Source organism: Haliotis rubra, unplaced genomic scaffold (assembly GCF_003918875.1).
Source record: "Haliotis rubra isolate DU_JTF1 unplaced genomic scaffold, ASM391887v1 Scf618, whole genome shotgun sequence".
NCBI lineage: Eukaryota > Metazoa > Mollusca > Gastropoda > Lepetellida > Haliotidae > Haliotis > Haliotis rubra.
In genome coordinates this window covers 282,995-304,101 of record NW_025767322.1, presented here as the reverse complement: position 1 = coordinate 304,101, position 21,107 = coordinate 282,995, and the positions used below count along the sequence as shown (strand labels likewise).

The 21,107-nt window shown below is 41.4% G+C and overlaps 2 protein-coding genes across 5 annotated transcripts; one reads left to right on the top strand and one right to left on the bottom strand.

The window, feature by feature from the left end:
* Positions 1–176: 176 nt before the first annotated feature.
* On the top strand, positions 177–7,507 carry LOC124256108 (60S acidic ribosomal protein P0-like). 2 transcript variants are annotated; one of them, XM_046690052.1, is made up of 9 exons: positions 177–235; positions 1,645–1,739; positions 2,340–2,439; positions 2,932–3,007; positions 3,987–4,220; positions 4,761–4,870; positions 5,477–5,553; positions 6,496–6,636; positions 7,271–7,507. In XM_046690052.1, the coding sequence occupies exons 2-9, from the start codon at positions 1,686–1,688 to the stop codon at positions 7,412–7,414; spliced, it is 936 nt and encodes a 311-aa protein (XP_046546008.1). In that variant the 5' UTR covers positions 177–235; positions 1,645–1,685; the 3' UTR covers positions 7,415–7,507. The 2 variants fall into 2 exon arrangements, with proteins under 2 accessions (XP_046546008.1, XP_046546009.1); XM_046690053.1 differs by having other exon boundaries at positions 233–251.
* A 5,103-nt stretch (positions 7,508–12,610) lies between these two features.
* Positions 12,611–20,599, bottom strand: LOC124256106. 3 transcript variants are annotated; one of them, XM_046690048.1, is made up of 2 exons: positions 20,470–20,599; positions 12,611–16,107 (listed from the first exon to the last, which is right to left on the bottom strand). In XM_046690048.1, the coding sequence occupies exon 2, from the start codon at positions 15,773–15,775 to the stop codon at positions 14,783–14,785; it is 993 nt and encodes a 330-aa protein (XP_046546004.1). In that variant the 5' UTR covers positions 15,776–16,107; positions 20,470–20,599; the 3' UTR covers positions 12,611–14,782. The 3 variants fall into 3 exon arrangements, with proteins under 3 accessions (XP_046546004.1, XP_046546006.1, XP_046546007.1); XM_046690050.1 differs by having other exon boundaries at positions 20,487–20,599; XM_046690051.1 differs by lacking the exon at positions 20,470–20,599 and adding an exon at positions 20,248–20,347.
* Positions 20,600–21,107: the final 508 nt, after the last annotated feature.

The window sequence follows — 21,107 nt, the reverse complement described above, 5'->3', positions numbered from 1 at the left end:
AGCATATGGCCACCAATTTTATGTGGGTTTTTTTCAGATTTATACTTCGATATATTTGTACGAACGAAGGGAATGACCTATAACAAATGATAATTTCAAATATTAACTATCTGTATTTGAACTCTTAAACGATGAAAATATTTAGTGGGTGATAGTACTAAGAGTTGTCTTTCCCTTATTCCAGGTGGCAGGATTCAAGTCACGTGGTCTTTCTTTGCACGCCATATTGCTACTGGTGAGCACGTGTTAAAGTGAGAGGGATAGCAATAATTAATTTGGACCCTTTTCTCGTGTATATAACGATATAGTTCAGCCGCTTTTGCTTTGTTTAGTTTAGATATGACATAAATGGAATATGACGAATACTGTTTTCCAAATTATGCCTTATGGTTCACAGGTTCCTCGAAGTTGCACAACCTTACAACATCATAATCAATGTTGCTGCGCACATGTTAGAAAAGCTTTAGTTTATGTTAGAAGCCATTTCATTACCATTTCCTTCCATATTCCATGTTATTAAATGATGTGGCCAGACATTAATCATTACCTTTTTCATTAAGTACTTTCTTCAGAAAAATGATGTGGGGAAACGTACCGATCGGCCCATAATAGGCCGAACAGGGTATAAGGCCGTTCTGCCTACTTTGCTATAGGCCGATCAGGCTATATTTGAAGATTTTTGAAATTATTTCACAAACTATCAATTTCCGCATGAAATGGTTTTATATGATCATAGAGATTAATCTCTGTGGTGTAGTGGTTAGAGCGTCCGCCCGGAGAGCGGAAGGTCGCGGGTTCGATCCCCGGCCGCGTCATACCAAAAGACCTTAAAATATTATATTTGTTGGTCCCTGCCTGGCGTGGGCATTAATGGGTACAACAAGGACTGGTCGGCTCGGAGTCAGTACAATGTGTCTGAGTGGGGTATTTATGCTTCACTGCGGCATGGTATCGCAGTGAGCTAGCACTATAAAACCAGCTTAAGTCTGGGCTAGTACAAGCAGCCGCGCATACACACGCATGCACGTTGTCATGTGAGTGTAATATTCTCAAGTACGACATTAAACCTAATTTCACCTCACCTCATAGAGATGAATAGTTAATGGACCTCCTCCGCTTGAAAAAAATAAGTTTTTGGACAAAATGGAAATTTATATCATGTTCAGGAAAAGATGTTTCATTAAGAACACAATTTTGCATAGATTTTCCATTTGAAAACTAACACTGAATATCTGTCAATTATGAATAATGAAGAAAAAGGTTTAAAAGTCTGAAGAAAACGAATTTTCATAAAACTGTCAATTTATCTGTCAATTACTGTTATTTACTTACCTTTAGTGATTAAAAGCCATTGTAGAAATGTCCCGATTTCAAGCGTAGAAGTGGTAGCAGACGATGTTTTCCTTTGATACGGACAATATTATTGCAGCTGCACGGAATTACTGGACTCACTTGTATAGCAATTCTCAAAAAGGGTTTGAATGATGTTAATATCCTCATGCGGAAATGCACTGCTTAAAATTTATTTGATAAATATATAACTAAGCCGAACGGCCTATAATACCCCGTTTGGCCTATTATTGGCCGATCGGGTAGGTTTCCCCAACCTGATAAGTGTGACATCAATTGTTACATCTTTTCCAGCCCTGTCTTTAAACTGTGAATACTATCCCTGATCCACAAAGATGGTCAAGGAAGACAGGACCACCTGGAAGTCCAACTACTTCCTTAAGATTGTTGTAAGTAGCCAAATGTATAAATAATAAAGTGGGTTGCAATAAAATAAGGGACGTATATAATTTGTGGGTGTGTATGATGATTTTTATGGAGAAGCATGTACAATGTGAATGACCACCCCTAAAATTTATGTACAAAATCAATGACACCCTCTCTCCCCCCCCCTTTCACATAAATTCTAAGCATAATTTGAAAGATTTGTTATGTACAAAATTGCTGACCACCACCCCACCCCTAGTACACGTGTACAAAATTGCTGAACACCCCCACACACACACACACACACACACACACAGCTCCCCAGAACAAAATAGGTGACCCCTCCTTAAAATTATCATCATCACAAACCCCACCCACCCAAGCCATAAATTACGAACGGTCCCTAAGCTACACATAAAATTTCTGGAAGACTCCTACGCCACTGAAATGAACACTTCTGAAAAATGTTTTTCAATCTTGATAATGTAACATTGATATTTTCAAAGAAAGTAGTACCTAATGAGTAGATTGTAATTTTTCATCTCAACATTACCCTCGATCGGGTTTTCACGATCATCTATTTTGATAATGAACAAGAATTATCAAAAGAACGTGTTTTTCAGCAACTTCTGGATGAATATCCAAAATGTTTCATAGTGGGTGCGGACAATGTCGGTTCCAAGCAGATGCAGAAGATCCGACAGGCCCTACGAGGGAGAGCTGGTAAGATATTTCATAAATTGAAAAGAAGCAAATACTGGAGTCGGCTATCTGCTTAACATAAGATGATTTACTTCATGCAATGATGATCCAAAAGCGTTGCGAGAGTCACATAGCCAAACGATAGAGCCAGAAATGGCTGAACCCACTGTCGTTTTTGTGACATGGAGAGCAATATCTTGCCTATTTGGCTGTCTGAGCATGAATTTGTGTATAATTGTTTATATCATTATCATCATGGTACAAAATGTTTGTGTATCATTTCACCCCTTGTGGAGTGTCAGGGTGAGCAAATAGGTTCTCTATCTTCATTAACTCCAAGCAGTTCACATTTGTCATGGTAGAACAGATAAACCATCAGTGCTTTTAGTGTAGATTTAACCATTTACACAAACTACTCGACACTGGCCGAGGATCAAAATAATCACCTACAGTCAAAGGTGTTCATAGCAAATGTTGAGTAGTGTAATATGTTCAAAATCACCCTGGTTTCAGTTGTGCTTATGGGAAAGAACACCATGATGAGGAAGGCCATCAGGGGCCATCTGGAGAATAACCCAGCCCTGGAGAGGTAAGGGATGTCACATGTTTGTCATGATGATGAGCGGTCTGTGGTACCACCTGCTAGTACCAATACTTCAGTGTGTTTTCGACCCTCGGTTGCATGGATTCACGCAGTCCTGCTCTTAGATAAATAATCAGTCCTAAAGAGACTTGCTAAGTCAAATGTGTAAAAATTCCAAAATTGGCATTACGAATATTCCAGTATCTTCCAGAATGAAATGTTAAAGAATTGTTATGGTTTTGTGGTGACATGTATTTCAGCTACTAATTTCAACAAGATATACTTGAAAAATTGCCAGCCTAGCACACCCAGTTTGGAATCTTAAATACCATGTTTGAGCAGGGTTATGCAAAGCCCAGGGTCTAACATATGTTACAAAACCGTTATTGGTTTCAGTAAACTTTGTTTGACATGCTTGTAAGAATCCATGTTTTACTCTGAAACTAGTGCAGGTGTATGTGTTAGAGAAAGTGAACTCAAAGGCTACAGGTACAGACATTGTTATATTTAGTTTGGTCAGTATCTACCATTAGCATCTCTTCTTTCAAAAACTGTTTAATAAAGTGTCAGCATGGTCATTATTGTTGAAATTCTTTTCAAAGCAGTTTTTTTTTTGTCAAAAAGTTTCCGACTTTGCCCTGAAACAGTGTTTAACATTAATATGATTATCCAGGAGGTTGGATATGAGTAATATTAGAGGTGGAGAGGAATTGTTTGTTATTAAATTTTGTATGTTTTGAAATGAATAAATACAAGATTCTTTAACTCGGGCCATATTAACTGAACTGCAATGATGATCCAACAAGCGTTGCGAGCGTCACATTGCCAGACGACAGAGCCAGAAATGGCTGAACCCACTGTCGTTTTTGTGACATGGAGAGCAATATCTTGCCTTTTTGGCTGTCTGAGCAAGTCATCTACAACAGTTTCTGAGAATGAACATGGTTTGGGGTTGACAGTGATATTGACTGACGTTCATTTGTAGATTGCTGCCACACATCAGAGGCAATGTGGGATTCGTATTCAGCAAGGAGGAACTTACCGATATCCGAACTGTCGTCATGGAAAACAAAGTGAAGGCCCCTGCCCGTGTGGGAGCCATCGCTCCCCTGGATGTGACTGTTCCAGCCCAGCACACCACTCTAGGCCCAGAGAAGACCTCTTTCTTCCAAGCTCTGCAGATTCCTACCAAGATCACTAAGGGCACCATTGAAATTCTTGGTATGTAAACATTGTTTTTCATTGAAAGTCTCTTGATCGTGCTCTGGTGCTTAAAGCCTTTACACATAACACCAAAGCCCTGGGTAGAGTTCTCACATAGTTGCAATGTATGAAGCCCATTACTGGTCTCCCAGCTGTGATACTCTTGCTACAGGTGGTGTATCACCTTATTGCCCGGCGCATGCTTTTATCAATGTCAGTGCTTCTGCAGTGCTTGTTTTCAAAGAACCATTTTAGATGTTGAATAATCGATGGTAGTGGGAGGTCTGCTGTGTTGAACTGAGTCTCTTGGAGAGTGCATTGTTGTATTAGTACAAATAAACCATTGTAGTTATCTGCATTTTGCAAATGTTACTATTAATGTGTTATTGCTACTAAATTGGTGTAATACTGAAGTCAGTCCACTTTTGAAGTAACTTTGTCAATGACTGGCAGTTTGCCAATTATGACATTGTCCAGGTGTTTTTTCACTGACAAATTGTTAGGAATTTCTTGTGCCTTTTGTATTCTTCCATTGAAATTGGTCTTGGTCTTCCTAGAATGCTGTGAATCTGATCAAGACAGGAGATAAAGTCGGACAGTCCGAGTCAACTCTCCTCAACATGTTGGGAATCTCCCCATTCTCATATGGGTTGATAATTGAACAAGGTAAGTAGAATGAAAGAATATCTCGTTCCATTATTCTAATGTCATGCTTTCACAATAATGGGTATAAGTCACTGCACACCTCTCCCGGAAGGTTGTCATTTACAGTTATCTATAGTACAATTAGTAACAGGACCGCCCGGAGTAGTGGTTGAGCGTCCGCCCGGAGAGCGGAAGGTCGCGGTTTCGATCCCTGACCGCGTCATACCAAAAGACGTTAAAATATGGTACTTGTTGGTCCCTGCCTGGCGCTCGGCATTAATGGGTACAACAAGGACTGGTCGGCTCGGAGTCAGTATAATGTGTCTGAGTGGGGTATTCATGCTTCACTGCGGCTTGGTATCTCAGTGGGCTAGCACTATAAAACCAGCTTCAGTCTGGGCTAGTACAAGCAGCCGCACCTACACATACACACGCATGCACGTCGTCATATGAGCAAAATATTCTCAAGCACGACGTTAAACCGAATTTCACCTCACCTCACAATTAGTAACAATGCTATCATTGGTCCTTCCCTCTGTATGTTCTAGTTTTCAGATTAAGGTGTGAGCTATTACCAGTAAAAGTTAGCTTCACTTCATGCTTTCTGTTACCCTTGTGAATTTTCAGTCTATGACTCTGGCACCATCTTCTCCCCGACGATCCTGGACATCACCGATGACGACCTACGAGCGAAGTTCATGCAGGTAACACACTTCCTTCATGTCTTTTATCAGCTTGAGAGTATTGATCAGTATAATGCCTAGTGTAAGCACTGCCATTGTAGCTAGATAAAGCAGTAGGATTTCTTCAGTTGATCAGCTCAGTCCCGTCAGAAATGGTGTTTGAATGATGCATTATACTTTCGTTCTACTGAAAATCCTGAGGAGACTTTTTGTACTGACAAACGCCGACACTGACTTTTTTCCACTATTTATTTTTTATTGCGTTTTATAGATTCATGACCAGTTTCTACACACTGAAAAAATAAGCTGATTTATCATGTCGCTTAAATGGGCAAAGGGAATTTGATGAGCAATTAATAAAAGAAAGGTTGGAAGTATACCAACATTTGTCCAGGACCAAAACAAGTCATTTCTGAGAAACTGTCGTCCTTGGGGGAAGTGTTTTGGTATACTATTGATATAATTCCCACTTGAAGGACTGGAAAGTTTGAATTCATTGTTTCTGTATTTGAATATTAACTTGTTAGTGTCAGGCTCTCATTTAATGGTACATTTGTTCGTGTTTATCCAAGCAAAATGTGTTTTATTCTAACACCTATTTTTGTGAATATCCAATCTATCAAGTCAATGTTCTGCCATATCGGTTACATAGAAATATAACCAATGCAATTTGTTTCAACTGAATGATAGCTGTAAGTATCTTCAGAGTAAATCAACATCAAAACTCTAACCTGAGTAGACTGTTCTGCTATAGTAGTTTAACAAGATAAGTCAATATGGTTTGAGTTGATCAGCTCAGACCAGTTAGACATGGTGTTTGAATGATGTGTTATACTTTCGTTCTACTGACAACCCTGAGGAGATATTTTATACTGACAAACACCAAACGATTTAAGTTGTGTCAATTTGTGCAGTGAAGAGCACGATAACCATTCTGTGAACAATTTCAACTCTTGTTCCCAGATTGTCCGCAACATCGCCAGTGTGTCTCTGATGATTGGCTACCCAACAGCTGCATCTGCCCCTCACTCCATCGTCAATGGATTCAAGAGGCTCCTGGCCATCGCTGTGGAGACTGAGTACAGCTTCCCTGAGGCTGAACAGGTAATGGCACCATCCATGATGGCTGTGGTAGTGCAATTTGTCAAGTCCACGCTGAAGCAGGTGGCCTATGACTTTCACTTTATGGTATTGTTGGGACGACAGGAGAATGGGTAGCCAGTACACAATGGAACATTACTCATGGTTGAAACTGTTCCATTGTGTAAGGTTACACAATGCTGCTCATTGGGTTGTCCTAGATACCTGATAGAAATAGCCACCAACCATTTCATTGATGCAGTCTATATTCCCAGTGCCTGAGTTGTGGCTGTAACATTTATCACTTTGGCTTAAACACACTCAAATCTTTGAAGCTATTTAGAAGTGGAATACATAAGAAAAGCAAGACTTATGGATGTCAACTTCTTTATTGTGAATAACATGACATTCCAGAGTGTATGCTTGCTCCTTCATCAGGTAATAAAACTGAAACGTGTTATTCACAATAAAGAAGTTGACATCCATGAATCTTGCTTTTCTTAAACACTCATAAAATGTTTCATTTAGTTACTGTTATTGCATTCATGCCATAGACATGTACAGTGACAATGCCTGGATAATCATGTAAATGTCATTGAAAAATAAGGTTCAATTGGAAAAAAATTTGGGGTTTGAATTTATCTTTGTTTGCTTGCAGACAAAGGAGTACCTGAAGGATCCATCCAAGTTTGCCTCCACTGTTGCTGCCCCAGCTGCCTCTGCAGCACCAGTGAAGGCAGAGGCCAAGAAGGAGGAATCTGAGTCGGAAGATGAAGACATGGGCTTTGGTCTCTTTGACTAAGGGAGATAATTCCTGTGTAACTCCCAGCATCTGATGTCTCCAGTGCCGGCTACAAGCCATATGGCCTGAAGATAATAAACTTGTAATTGACAATGTTGTTTGTTCATTTTATACATTAAGAATACATAATCTAAGGATACAAATTTCAAATTAATAATGATCGAATAGTTTGGAATGGTTGTTTTGTGTGTCTTGCATTAATCTGTGTAGGGTCCTTTGTTGAGCCTCTAGTCCTCACTGCGGATCTCACTGATGCACGGCTGAATTATCATTCTGATAAAATTAATGTGATGAACAGAAGAATCTATAAGATCCCACCGTCTCTGTGAACCATGTAATATGTGAGTTTGGTATAGTGTGCTGATAGTCTTTTGATGGCAATACCACATAATTAACATTGGTTATCACGCCTGGAGGGAGTATCGGAACTATACATGCAGTGGCCCGCTGAATAAATCACTGACTCCCGCTGCCATCGTTTTCAAAGGGGGTGGTTTGGGACCAGATTCCATCTCCTGCAGAGCACAGTAACGCGCACACACGCACCCTTCTCAAAATCTGTAGCACGACTGCTGTATACCATACTAATATTGTTTTAATTGGTCGTACGTGCATAGGGCACCGGGGTAGGTACAGCCTAGAAGAGGGGAGACAATCGACACGTGTGAGTGAAAGGGACACTAAGTTACCATCAGTCCTGTGTGTGTCTCTGTCGTGGCGAGAATACTGTTTGAAGCGACGTAAATCACTCTTTTGATGATCGCAGATCCACGATCTTTCAGACTTCTGAAGATGTGAGCTGAAATGGTGGGTGTTTTCGAGTGTATGAGTTTAACACAACTGCTTCTTAGATATAGCTGAAACACTATAAATATTCTCAGTTATCAAGTGTTTCAAAGAATCAAAGACGGAAATTCGCCGTGTACACATCTTTAAATTTCTAACAAAATATCTGCGACTTCATAGGTTATTGTGCAAATGGTTGTGTATTTGTTGTATTGGAGACAGTTCCGTCCCCAGTGCATTATAGCAGCAAATCAATTAGAGAATGATTATTTGTTTCTGAAAGTTATGTCGATATTCGGGAAAATATAACACCCAAATTTCCAACAGACTGTTAGAAAATTACAACAGAAAAACACACACTTGTACTCTTCGAAATTCTATCCAACAGAGCCCAACTGCTTTTCGAACATTCCAAACATCTTGCAATCAAAGTGCTGAGGGCCTCCCTTCTACAGTATTGATGAGAATGTGTTGGTTTCATGAAGAAAAATGGAAATTGTAATCGAATACTCCTTCCTTTTAACGGAATCAGTATTGTCTATGACAATGCATGAAATATTGGAGGTGATGGTTTCGAACGGTTTGGCCATGAACAGCTTAAATCAAAACACTGTTTACACAACAGTCTTGTTTCCTGCTGACTGGGTTCCGTCCTATTGCGCAACTTAGTACAATAACCAGTGTGAAATTTGAGACCAACTCATTCAACTGGATATATAAATATTAATCAGTATGATTTGATACATCTAATAACTACGATACATCTAATGCAACACTACGCTTCTTCTAATCCTTGCAAACACGCCGTGCAGCGTGCTCTGTCGTACAGCCTGTTCTGACAAACGGAAATCTGGAAATAGTGGAAATCTCAAAACGAGGCTCGGCCGCTAGAAAAGTTTGACGGTCTGGTACGGACTTCATATTATATATCAATCACATTGTACGTACAAAAATACACTTAATTAGTGGAAAGAACACATAACAGGTGTAACCAGTGAGCCAAATGGATTTTGAATCATTGTACGACCTCTTCAAACAGGGGCAGTCTGTCAAGTCTTAGTTAACGGCATGCTGCCTAAACCTCGACATAAAATATAGAAATACGATATTTTTAAACTCATGTTTCGGTTTGGTATATATCAAAACGAATAGTGTTGGCATATGTACTTGTGGGCGTATTCTTCTGAAGTTCAGCTGCACATCTTACATCCACACGACCACCCACCTACCCTGACGTGACTGAGAGTGTTGTGTAGGAGTGTTGTGCTACCTCAATTATGGATAGCCACAGCTTGGGCGGAGTAGCAGTATCGGAGAGTGAGCTAGCACAGTCGATAGCGTCTAATTGATGAGACACCAAGAGGGGGAGGGATGCGAGTATGGTTTTTTTCCCGGTCGGCTTGACAAGCGAACTCATTACATTGTAACTTTTATTGTAGGCTTGTAACGCCAAAAAACCCCAACTAGGTTATATTGTCACAGAAGGGGTCTTAGCACTATATATACCGTGATGCTAGTTTTTTGTGTGTTACAAGCCCCTGTGTAGTATAGTGCAATATGCCATGAATGTGAAGGGTGGGAGTCGAATGGAAAAAGCTGTTAAAGAAGACCTCCATTTATCAAGTGTCAAATACTGTAAATCACACTTTTGCGAGCAGGATATTTTTGCGAAAATTGCGGAGGACTTGAGCTCGCAAAAATATCATGACGCAAAAGAATGTCTGTTGGTCGCCACTCACAAAAATATCGTGACGCAAAAAATTCCTGATCTACAGTATCTCATTCAAAAATTACCATATGTTAAATTTGACCACTTTCTAAATGGCATTGTGTATTCAATACTTAACTCCTTATCGGGATGAAAAATGGAAAATAATTTCCTCCAAGCCTCATAAATATTGTAAAACACATATAGATTTTTTTCAAGTGGAAAGGTTCCCCGACAAGCCCAGGATATTTTAAGAGTACATTAGCCGAGCGATCAGGCCGCATAACTGTGTTACACGCGAATCTATTATTCACAGCTTCCTTTGTTCTGCTGAACACGGCTTCGTGCACGACCCACAAGGGACGACGTTACCCGAGGCGACATCCGTCAATGGAAGCGTATACAGCTATACGCTTTCTTGAACACGCTTCACCTGTCAATTCATAAAGGAGGAATGTGTTTATTCATGTCCGTTCTCATGACAGATATCATTCTGATGAGGGACATCTGGCACACCGGAAGTGACGTCAGTGTGTTTGGTGGCAACCTGTTATGATACGGATACCCTTGCATGTCTTGAAAGAACACTTCTTTTTCAAACCACGGTACACTTATACCGCTGTATTGTCTATTCAAGAGTACATTACCGCTCAAAACTAAATGCCCGTTTCACGAAACGATCTTAGCGTTGAGGCCATGGTGCACTGACTGACGATAACTGCAACGCTGAGAGGTTGCTCTGGGAACGGACCGAGGAAACAGGTGCGATGCCTTGAAACTGAAAATACCAATATATTATATACATTGAATACTGGACATCAGCTATAGTATACTAAGCAGGCGATCGAGAAGTTAGCGCGAATCTAACCAAACGTCATTCTAAAACCGGCAAGTAGAAGTGTTCAATCAAACATTATATAATGATGCTGCCCTCTATGTTACATCAGGGGAGATAAATTCGATGCAAAACAAGGCTGGAAACAGGGCGCAAATAGACCTTTTGTTGGCCCACTTCACCCTTAAACTTCACCATCACCACACCGAGGCGTCTCGAGTTCTTCCTGGTGTTTCGTGGTCCAATACCTGGGAAGTATTGTTTACACTACTAAGCTGATGCTGTTACTGTTAGACTTCTTTATTCAGCCATTTTACAAGCCAGTTAGGGGGGGGCGAGGAGAGTTATCTCCCTTGGACCAGTCATTGTATAATTACCACAGGGAGCAATCATTTAACCACGTTACATCCCTCCTCTTAAAGTTAACACTCAAAGCTCTTCGAGAATGTCCAACTAACTTATATCTCAATATTTAACAATCTAAAAAGACTGACTGACTGAGTTTGGTTTTACGCCGCTTTTAGCAATATTCCAGCAACATCACGGCGAGGGACACCAGAAATGGGCTTCACACATTGTACCCATGTGGGGATTCGAACCCGGGTCTTCGGCGTGACGAGCCAATGCTTTAACCACTAGGCTACCCCACCGCCCAATCTAAAAAAGAACCAATTGTCAGACTCAGATTTCAGTTAATAGAATGTTTGTGACCGACAATAGGGACTCACACCTACCAACAGGGACTCACGCCTGCCAACAGGGACTCACACCTAGTCACAACTATTGGGATATCTGAGTGAACAAGCGGACGCAGAAGCAAGACTTATCAGAACACCTTCTAAATAACACCCAGTGGAGGTTGGCAATGAAGGTAGGGAAGAAGCTGCTCAGATGGGGTGAGGTGAGGTTAAATTGGATTTAACGTCGTGCTTGAGAACATTTCGCTCATATGACGACGTGCATGCGTGTGTATGTGCGGCTGATTGTACTAGCCCAGACTGAAGCTGGTTTTATAGTGCTAGCCCACTGAGATACCATGCCGCAGTGAAGCATGAATACCCCACTCAGACACATTATACTGACTCCGGGCTGACCAGTCCTTGTTGTCCCCATTAATGCCGAGCGCCAGGCAGGGACCAACAAGTACCATATTTTAACGTCTTTTGGTATGACGCGGTCGGGGATCGAACCCGCGACCTTCCGCTCTCCGGATGGACGCTCTTATCACTACACCACGGAGGCGGTCCCTGCTCAGATGACAGGATTGGAGGAAAGACATAAAGCCGATACAAACGCCATTACCATTCTCTCACAAATCATCTCCACCACAACTCGTGTGTGAATCAGTACCTTGCAAATAGTGAGTGAGTTTTACGCCGCTTTTAGCATAATTCCAGCAATATCACACGAGAAATGGGCTTCACACACTGTAGCCATATGGGGAATCGAATCCAGATCTTCGACGTGACGAGCAAACGCTTTAACCACTAGCCTACCCAACCCAACCCACCACTCCCCACACATACCCCGGAGTTTACGAGAACATTTTTACATTATAAATAACCATCTTATGTTTGTATAATGTCTGATTTGTATATAGAAAAACATGTTTATAGATACATTCGAGTATAACTGTGCCTGCTATTATATTTCACATTTGATTAATAGAACCATGATTTCTATGTGTATGTAATATATGATACACTTATGAAACTTCTTCTTTCGTCTTCTTCTTTCGTCTTCCTCTCCTATAAATAATTATGTTTCTATAACATGCAAAGGTGGTCACTCCTTGAGGTCGCCAGTAAATGTCTAGATGTAGATGAGCCTAGTCTGGGAACACGGACAGAAAACATGAAACTGCGTGTTGGGAAAAAATCATTTAATAACAAGCTGGTAACAATCCGTTGTTCACAACAGCAAGATGGTGCGAGGCACATACCTTCTATATTAATTATGTACCTATGGAAAGGCACTGGAAGGGGGTGGGGTCTACATAACGTTTATTTTGTTAAGTACATGTGGACGATGAAGTGTGAACATAAGTCAATTTTCACATTTGGGTCACTATAGAAACCATAAAAACATTATTAAAACTCATATAAATAGAATCATGATTGGTGCTAATTTCCGCCACGATCAGTTTAAATTTCTATGAAGGAACACCAAGAAGCTGTCGTTCTTCACGTCCAACCTGGTTCATTTGGCTGTGTTTAACTCAAGTCCGTGAGACTTCATTGTTTGGGTTTGCCCTATTTAACCATAGATTATAATCACCCGAGGCCTTGAACATCCTGGCAGATCTATAGCATCTCAGCAATAGGTGGTCCTAAAGTGGTATCGATCATGGACATCTGTCCTAAACACACATATTCAGTTCTGACCACCCGATCAATTCGACATTAGTGCTTTACAAATGGCTAACCATGACAGGTTGTGGTCGATGACGTCTCAAATACTTACTCGGCTCTTCTCGCTTGAGTGGGCCGACATGACTCAACTTCCTTTGCTGCAAATAACTGGATTTTCCAGAATTAAAACAAACAAACCATTGATCCCTTAACAATAACAGCATCAGGTGACAGATTTACTAGGGTGAATACTGATAATTAGATTACCATAATTAAACCCTCATGATAGAAGACGATGTGCAGACCAACAGATAACCCCAGAGGTTTGGTTCAAGCGCCAGTATCCGACAGAGTCTGATTGAAACACCTCAACAGTCCCTAGTTTATCTTCCTTCTCGTCTACTGTGTATCCGAGTCTAGTTAATGCTGACCACCTATGTCCCAGTTTCACACAGCGCAAACATCTACACTATCTCAAAAAGGACAGGAACGAACTCTAGTTAAGGATAATAAAAAAACTGTTCAAAAGTGGAATAAAAACTTCACGATTTCATTAAGAACGTATTTATATTTATATCACTCCTACAACATGTGGTAATGAGCCTTCAGAAACGTAATGTTCAATTTGCCAAGTCCGCTCTAAAATCAATGCAAAGCTGTGGGATAACTGTCCATTATCTTTCTAGTTATAGATCTCGTCCTGTCTGAAGGCACTAACCACCCTACAAGCTGCGGATACCAAAACTGACGAGCTGGAGCTGTGTGTATCCATCCTTGCAAAAATGTCCATTACTCTGGTCTTAATGCAAAGTAGTCACAATAATCCCATTTCCCATAATAACTGGGCAAGGTATGGTTAGAGTGTATCGATCTTACGTAATAATAACGGCCTTTGAATACTGTTGGGGGAATAAACGCTAGGGGTTTAAACGCTACTGCCAGTATGTTAATAGAAATTCCGATGTTATTAAATAGTGATTTCGTTGGTCGATATTTCAAATTTCGTTCTTAATGCATTGAAAAATGAGAGAAAAGTTACTATCGATTTACGCTAATCACTGTATAGTTCGTCAATATTTACATATTATTCTGCCTGAAAATACACTGTTGAAATCCCTACACAGGGAAAAGGGGTCGTATTCCCAAAGTTATTTCGGTGTTAATAAGACGGGTCACATTTATACAACAGTTTAGTTATGACAACAATTCACACAACCAATGTCAATGAGGACAGTGGCGACCCTTTCTTCGTGTAATATTTCACTTTAAAGACTTTAAGGACCTCAAATCTGAGTAGTGTCATCCATAAGACTATCGCCTTTGCCTATGTAAATATAACAGTGAGTAATTAAAGAAAAGATTATGATCGGACAAGTCGGCTTGTGACACTGTTGTCTATGACAATCCTTGTCACGAAGTAATTAAAGCTAACTTGTTCTTCCTTTGAACAATACATCACAGTCTGCTGCACAAATTAACGAGTCGATGTCTGTATCGCAAGTCATCGCATTACTCACAAGAACCTGGGGTGGTCTTGTTGTCCCAAATGACTGTACACAATCAACGTCATAACACAAGAGGCACGTACCTCTCCCGCCAGGCACACTTGCACAGATGGTCCAAACTGTGAATATATTCCTGAATAGCTAAACAGACATCTATCGTATAAAGTACATAACTTGCTACTTTCAGCTCCAATTGAACATATTCTTTTCTCGTTTTTCCTGTTTCATGTATTTCTTGACTTCCGGTGTCAAGGCCATGGTCAGTTTGAGGTCCGTGGAAGGTGGTGGAGGAAGACTATCACTGATACCATGCCTTTGAACAGAGGGTATACACGACGTGTGTTCCGTTCTACACGCCGTGATGAACAGCAGACGATCCGTGAACTCCACAACGTCACCAGGGTACTTCATGATACCCTCTGACAATTCCCGTACTCCAGACATGATTTCGTAGTCGCTGAGTTGATCCATCTGCGGCGGAAACCTCTCTCTGATCATGGCGAACCATTTCTTCTTGGGCATGATAATAGGCAGACATTCTAACTCCCATTCCACGTCGAGTTTACACGACTGCAGGGTCTTGATTATGTTCATATACGGGGTCTCGTTATCTTGAAGTCTGTCCAGAGCGTCCTTGAAGTAAGGGAGGGTACTCAAACTCCCTGCACGATGGGTGATCAAAATTTTCCCTCCTGGCGCCAAACACCTCAAAATGTTTTCATATACGTGTTGAGGGATTGTGAAATAACGCACAACGTCTGCTAAGATCACTTTTGTAAACAGAGTCTTTGGTCCCTTCATGTTTTGTTCAGCGAGACTCCGGAAATATTCCTCCGCGCCTACGTGAGCAATGCGTATAGGGAGTAATTTATGACTTTCTGTTTCTGCGTAGTGGAAGGAACCCGGAAGCACGGTGGTAACAGGTTCAAGAATGACGAACTTTTCCTGGAGAAGTATGGCCATACTACCCTTGTTGTCTCCGACGTAGCATAACTTGTCAGTGGTGTCCAGTTCAAGGTATTTGTGTATGAGTTTGTACATCGTTTCCTCGTAGTCCTCGCCGAAGCTGAATTCATCATACTCGTCCATAGAAGGGATTTTGAAGCGTTTCTGGTAACTCTCTGAAATCACCGCCAGAGGGCGTGGACTCTCGGGACCCAACCGTGCAGAAGCCATGTCAGAAAGGCGGGATGAGTATTTCTTCAAATATGCTGTTTCTAGGATGAATAACACGTCATTATCGTCTGGACACAGGTCAAACTCTATCACTACTTCTGTAGTATTGATTAACCATGTTAGGTAGTTCGTTACAGCTGAATACACCGTACACTCGAACTGTTCCTAAGACTGAAATCACATATGAACGGTGAAGTCAACTTCTTTCCACTGTTTCAGATTCTGCAGCTGGCGTCTGCTCAACTCTCTACGGAACTGTCGTCTGCTCAACACTCTACGGAACTGTCGGCTGCCTGTCTGTCGTCTGCCCCTGGCCCCGACTACAGATACACCTGTCAACAGATAAAAATCGATACCTGTAATCACGACTTTGATCTCCTGCACAGGCATGCTCGGGTGTGCAACGTGAGCTGGGTGCTCCTGTATTGAATGTACATATGAAGATTAAACAATATCTCACTCACCTAGCACTACCACAAGCCGAGATTATCTAGACGCCATGGGAAGCGCGGTCAGAATAAACCCACAGTTTGCTGTTGCTGAGTAACTGGATCACGGAAACAATTACCAACATTTACTACTCTGAAACTTGCAAAAGTATTCTTATCAGCGACTGCGCAATCAAAGATAACTGGACTGCTGTGGTTTATTCACCTTGGCTCTCTGGTTTTGCCAACATAAAGAATGACGAATAACTTAGGGTAGCCTAGAAGCGCTCGCTCGTAATGCCGAAAGCCCCTGTTTGATTCCCCACATTGGTACATTTCAGTTTCAACTTCATGGTCAGCATAGAGTCTTTAGAAATAGCGTGTAAATGCGGCTTAAAACCTTATTCATCCACTCCCTCGTATTCATTCATTGTCTATGCCATGGCCTGTCAGTGATATATATGTGTGTGTGTGTGTGTGTGTGTGTGTGTGTGTGTGTGTGTGTGTGTTTAAGATAAATACGTTGTTTAAGATATATATATATATATATGTTTGTTTAACCGTTCGATCAGCTGTTTTTGTGTTCACTTTGTACAGATTTATTTTACCTACTTTCACTACTTGCACACTCAACCTAAACATAAGTAACATTTTTTATAGCAGTTTTATGCTTGTCAGAATATGTTTCACTGATGTTAAAAATCCAGTCGAGAGGCAGACGCCATTTTGTTTGCATGTCATATAGTCGGTAGCGATCTTTAACATAAAATAAAATGATATTTTGTACATTTAACATGGTGGTAAGGTAAATACGTTGTATGCTTCTCTCGAGGGTGATGCGGTCTGATATACGCCTCTTTGAAGCAGTGTCACCCGAGCCGCTAGCTTATACAACTTATAGCATATGTGTGTGTGTGTGTGTGTGTGTGTGTGTGTGTGTGTGTGTGTGAGAGAGAGAGAGAGAGATATACCATGACCGATTAACTGTTGTAACAGGACATAATCGGCTGTTCTTGAGCTTTGTTTTATATGTAGTTCAGTAACACGATGCCCGGTATATACAACGGCTAATCTTATACATCGAACCAATATCAGCGAAGAAAGTATGATTCCAGCCCATTTGATGACATATCTATGAAAGGCATACATACAAAGTAGGATATCGTTACGTTGCTCGCTATTGTGAGGGATGTATTAAAGCAGAGATTACGAGGCGGTCGGCTTATCGCGCGTCATAAATAGGATTATTTACACATGCCCAAGTAGGTAGTATCTGGCTAATACCCCATTGGAGCGTTTGTAACATGTATGAACTTTGTCTGACACGTCGTGACCTCAGTATCCGGTACTTTGGTCCCGAGGCCTCGGAGATGCCGTTCTGGGCATTCGCCGGAATAACACGAGTGTGTCACGAATGCGGTGCATTTCTCAATACAATCGGCTATTTCCGATGAAAATTACCATATCTCGGCTGTTACGGACAGGAGCGAAGGTTTCTGACACAAGGCTGCATAAAAAGTACGTTCGAATCTCATGGGGGTTTAGTCTATCTGCTTGGAATGCTCATTATTGGTGGAAAAGCATACGTACACACGATAAATCGAGCGAGGAACCAACAGTGTAACCTGAGAGACTTTCAGCGAACGCTGTAACCAGTGGCGACTAAAAGACGGACTGGGTTTCCTCGGATGTACACGGATACTTGGTAACCAGGAAGTACACACGCACAATCTTATTCATTCTTCATTCGCATGAAGGCGCGGATGCCCTGGTGTATCTCGGTGTATGTTTCTTGGTGTATCATATAGTCTTGGTGAATCATCATATCGACCTCGGTGTATGTTTCTTGGTGTATCATATAGCCTTGGTGTATCATCATATCGACCTCGGTGTATGTTTCTTGGTGTATCATATAGTCTTGGTGTATCATCATATCGGTATCGGTGTATGTTTCTTGGTGTATCATATAGTCTTGGTGTATCATCATATCGACCTCGGTGTATGTTTCTTGGTGTATCATATAGTCTTGGTGTATCATCATATCGACCTCGGTGTATGTTTCTTGGTGTATCATATAGTCTTGGTGTATCATCATATCGGTATCGGTGTATGTTTCTTGGTGTGTCATATAGTCTTGGTGTATCATCATATCGACCTCGGTGTATGTTTCTTGGTGTATCATATAGTCTTGGTGTATCATCATATCGACCTCGGTGTATGTTTCTTGGTGTATCATATAGTCTTGGTGTATCATCATATCGACCTCGGTGTATGTTTCTTGGTGTATCATATAGTCTTGGTGTATCATCATATCGACCTCGGTGTATGTTTCTTGGTGTATCATATAGTCTTGGTGTATCATCATATCGACCTCGGTGTATGTTTCTTGGTGTATCATATAGTCAATCATGAACAAATTGTCTTAGATGGCTATGTCCGATGTAGTAAATTGATCTTAAATGGGGAACACTCCTGGCTGAATCTGTAGTTGAATGGTTCCCTAAACAGCTTGTTGTAACAGGCGACTATCAACTACTTACTTTCCCGGCTACAAATCAGTTATTTATCGATCACCGATATATATTTGCAATAGTGCTGAATGCAGCACAAGGCAACTCGCAATAACTCGATTATGGTACGGAGAGTGAAGTCACCCCATGTTTCACTGTAGCATTGTGGTTGAGAAACTCTTCTACTCGCCAGTATGTCCAAGTTTTGTTTCATTTCATGGACATTTATAGACCTATATTGATAGACATCGACCTAGAGAGGCTGGCTCATGACGTGCATGTTGACATACACTGTCTGCGCCAGGTTGGAAATAGTCAAGCACACACTTAACCTATACATTGTGTTACGTAATACCTATGATATAATACAACTGTAGACGGTAGAACTGTGGTATTTGTATGTGTATACAGCCAGACAAGGCTAAGTGTTTATCTGTATGTGCTTGAGTGAGCGGCTTATTCTGTTTCGTACGCTACGCCTCGCCGCCCACGTCACGGTTGACACCGTTTTCCTAAGCGACGTGAATTGGGAATACATTAATGTGGATCTGGGTCCACTTACACAAAGCGATCTTAGCTTAAAGTTGGTCTTAACTCCGATACTCTAACACAGACTATCGATAGTCATAGCACTGAGATCACTGTGCATGTGGACTAACTTCAAAACTTGATCTCGGAGCTACGGTCGTCTAAGTCTATGTTAAAGTATAGGGGTTACGATTATAGTAGGGAGGACGGGATGGAACAAGGCCCCAAAGACAGGGTAATCAGTGACACCACTGGTAACAGGGAAACACACAGAACTGCTACCGTGACAAACACCGTGGCCACTACCCTAATTCACTTCAGTATGTGTATGTATATATACATGGAACTCATTACATAGTGTAGTAGATTATAACGCATTCATCATTTGAGTAACAATGATTACGTGGATAACATCGTGAGTAAGTGAGTGAGTTGGGTTTGACGCCCCATTGAAAAGTATTCCATATGACGGGGTCTCCGCTTGATGTGGGAGGTAAGCCCCAAGTGATGCTAGTGTTGGACGTTCATCACTTTGGTGAATCCACTGAGCCCGATTATGGAGCTGAGAACATTAGAATCATAATCAGGGTCAGCCGGGATTCGAACCCACCGATTGTACCCAAGAGACTACACGGCTTCAGACATGGGCGCCCCCGATGCTCCCCATCCCATCCCGAAAATTGAGTCGATCTTAGAACAGTTGAACCCAGTAATGCATGGTATATATATAAAGGTTAGAGACAAACGTGTAGAGATAAAGTACCACGGCACTTTAAGATTAAAGTTACTAAATAGAAGGCTCGAGGCTAAACGTTAAACGCATTATACACGCAAGTGTAATATGGAATAATAATCCAAGGAAATCTATCTATGTATACATACACACGTGTGTGTGTGTGTGTGTGTGTGCGTGCGTGCGTGTGTGTGTGTGTGTGTGTGTGTGGACACATTGATTGTTGAATAAAACACCTGCGACGTATCTATGCCACATCGACAGTGTACTTACCAGCACAGGAATGATCCCCTTATACCTCACATTGATTAGATGCTCACAGTTACACAGTGAAGAGCCTCGTCCACCAGATCACATGAGTTTAACCAGAGAGCAACGACTGATACTCGGGTAGGGTACTGATATCAGCGTAAGTAAGCTAATGAGTAATGAATAACGACCTCGCTTGTTACCTCACTCAAGCACATGTCAGTTCTCACAATGTCGGAAACTCACCTGTGCCGTTCACGTACCTGACAGCTAAGTCCAATCAGCGTTACCAGGTTTCGGTGTAGGACAGTGGTTACCGAGAAGGCTGGCGGGCGTTTGTCTCACCGGCTTAACACAAGGCAGACAACAACAAACTAGCCGGGTTTGTATCGCTCTCACGAAGTCTCACGAGCAGAGAGGCCGGTTGGGCGGTAACTAAGGACGCGCTGGGCATGAATATTCATGTCGGGAGGGGGGCTGTGAGTTTCACAAAAGTATCTCATTCCAAACGATTGACGTCCATAGTGAGTTCCCAATTTATTGCTGAACCAAGTACAAAACGGCTGAAGAGAATATGTTACTGTAGGCCAGTTGTAACGGTGGATATCGCTCTCGCCTATTCAATTTATCAAAGAGTGTTTCTATGTGTAGCAAGTGAATAGGTAACCGGCTTTCTTCACCGGACACGACGTATAATGCATGTTGTGTGCAATAATAAATCAATGCGATATGTATCTTTATAAAGTCACTTTGATCTCTAACCAGCACTGCTTAATGACGGGTGGAGAGACTCTTGTTGCGAACACAACATTGTGCTAACTTCCGACACGGGTGCTGAAACAATCATGTACAATTACCCATACTGTGATATTAAATACTCGTTT

Excerpts from the sequence above, each read along its gene's own strand:
- LOC124256108 (XM_046690052.1), top strand. The coding sequence starts at position 1,686 with ATGGTCAAGGAAGACAGGACCACCTGGAAGTCCAACTACTTCCTTAAG. Across the intron at positions 3,008-3,986 it reads AATAACCCAGCCCTGGAGAG|ATTGCTGCCACACATCAGAG; the intron begins GTAAGGGATGTC and ends GTTCATTTGTAG. Across the intron at positions 6,637-7,270 it reads GCTTCCCTGAGGCTGAACAG|ACAAAGGAGTACCTGAAGGA; the intron begins GTAATGGCACCA and ends GTTTGCTTGCAG.
- LOC124256106 (XM_046690048.1), bottom strand. The coding sequence starts at position 15,775 with ATGGCTTCTGCACGGTTGGGTCCCGAGAGTCCACGCCCTCTGGCGGTG.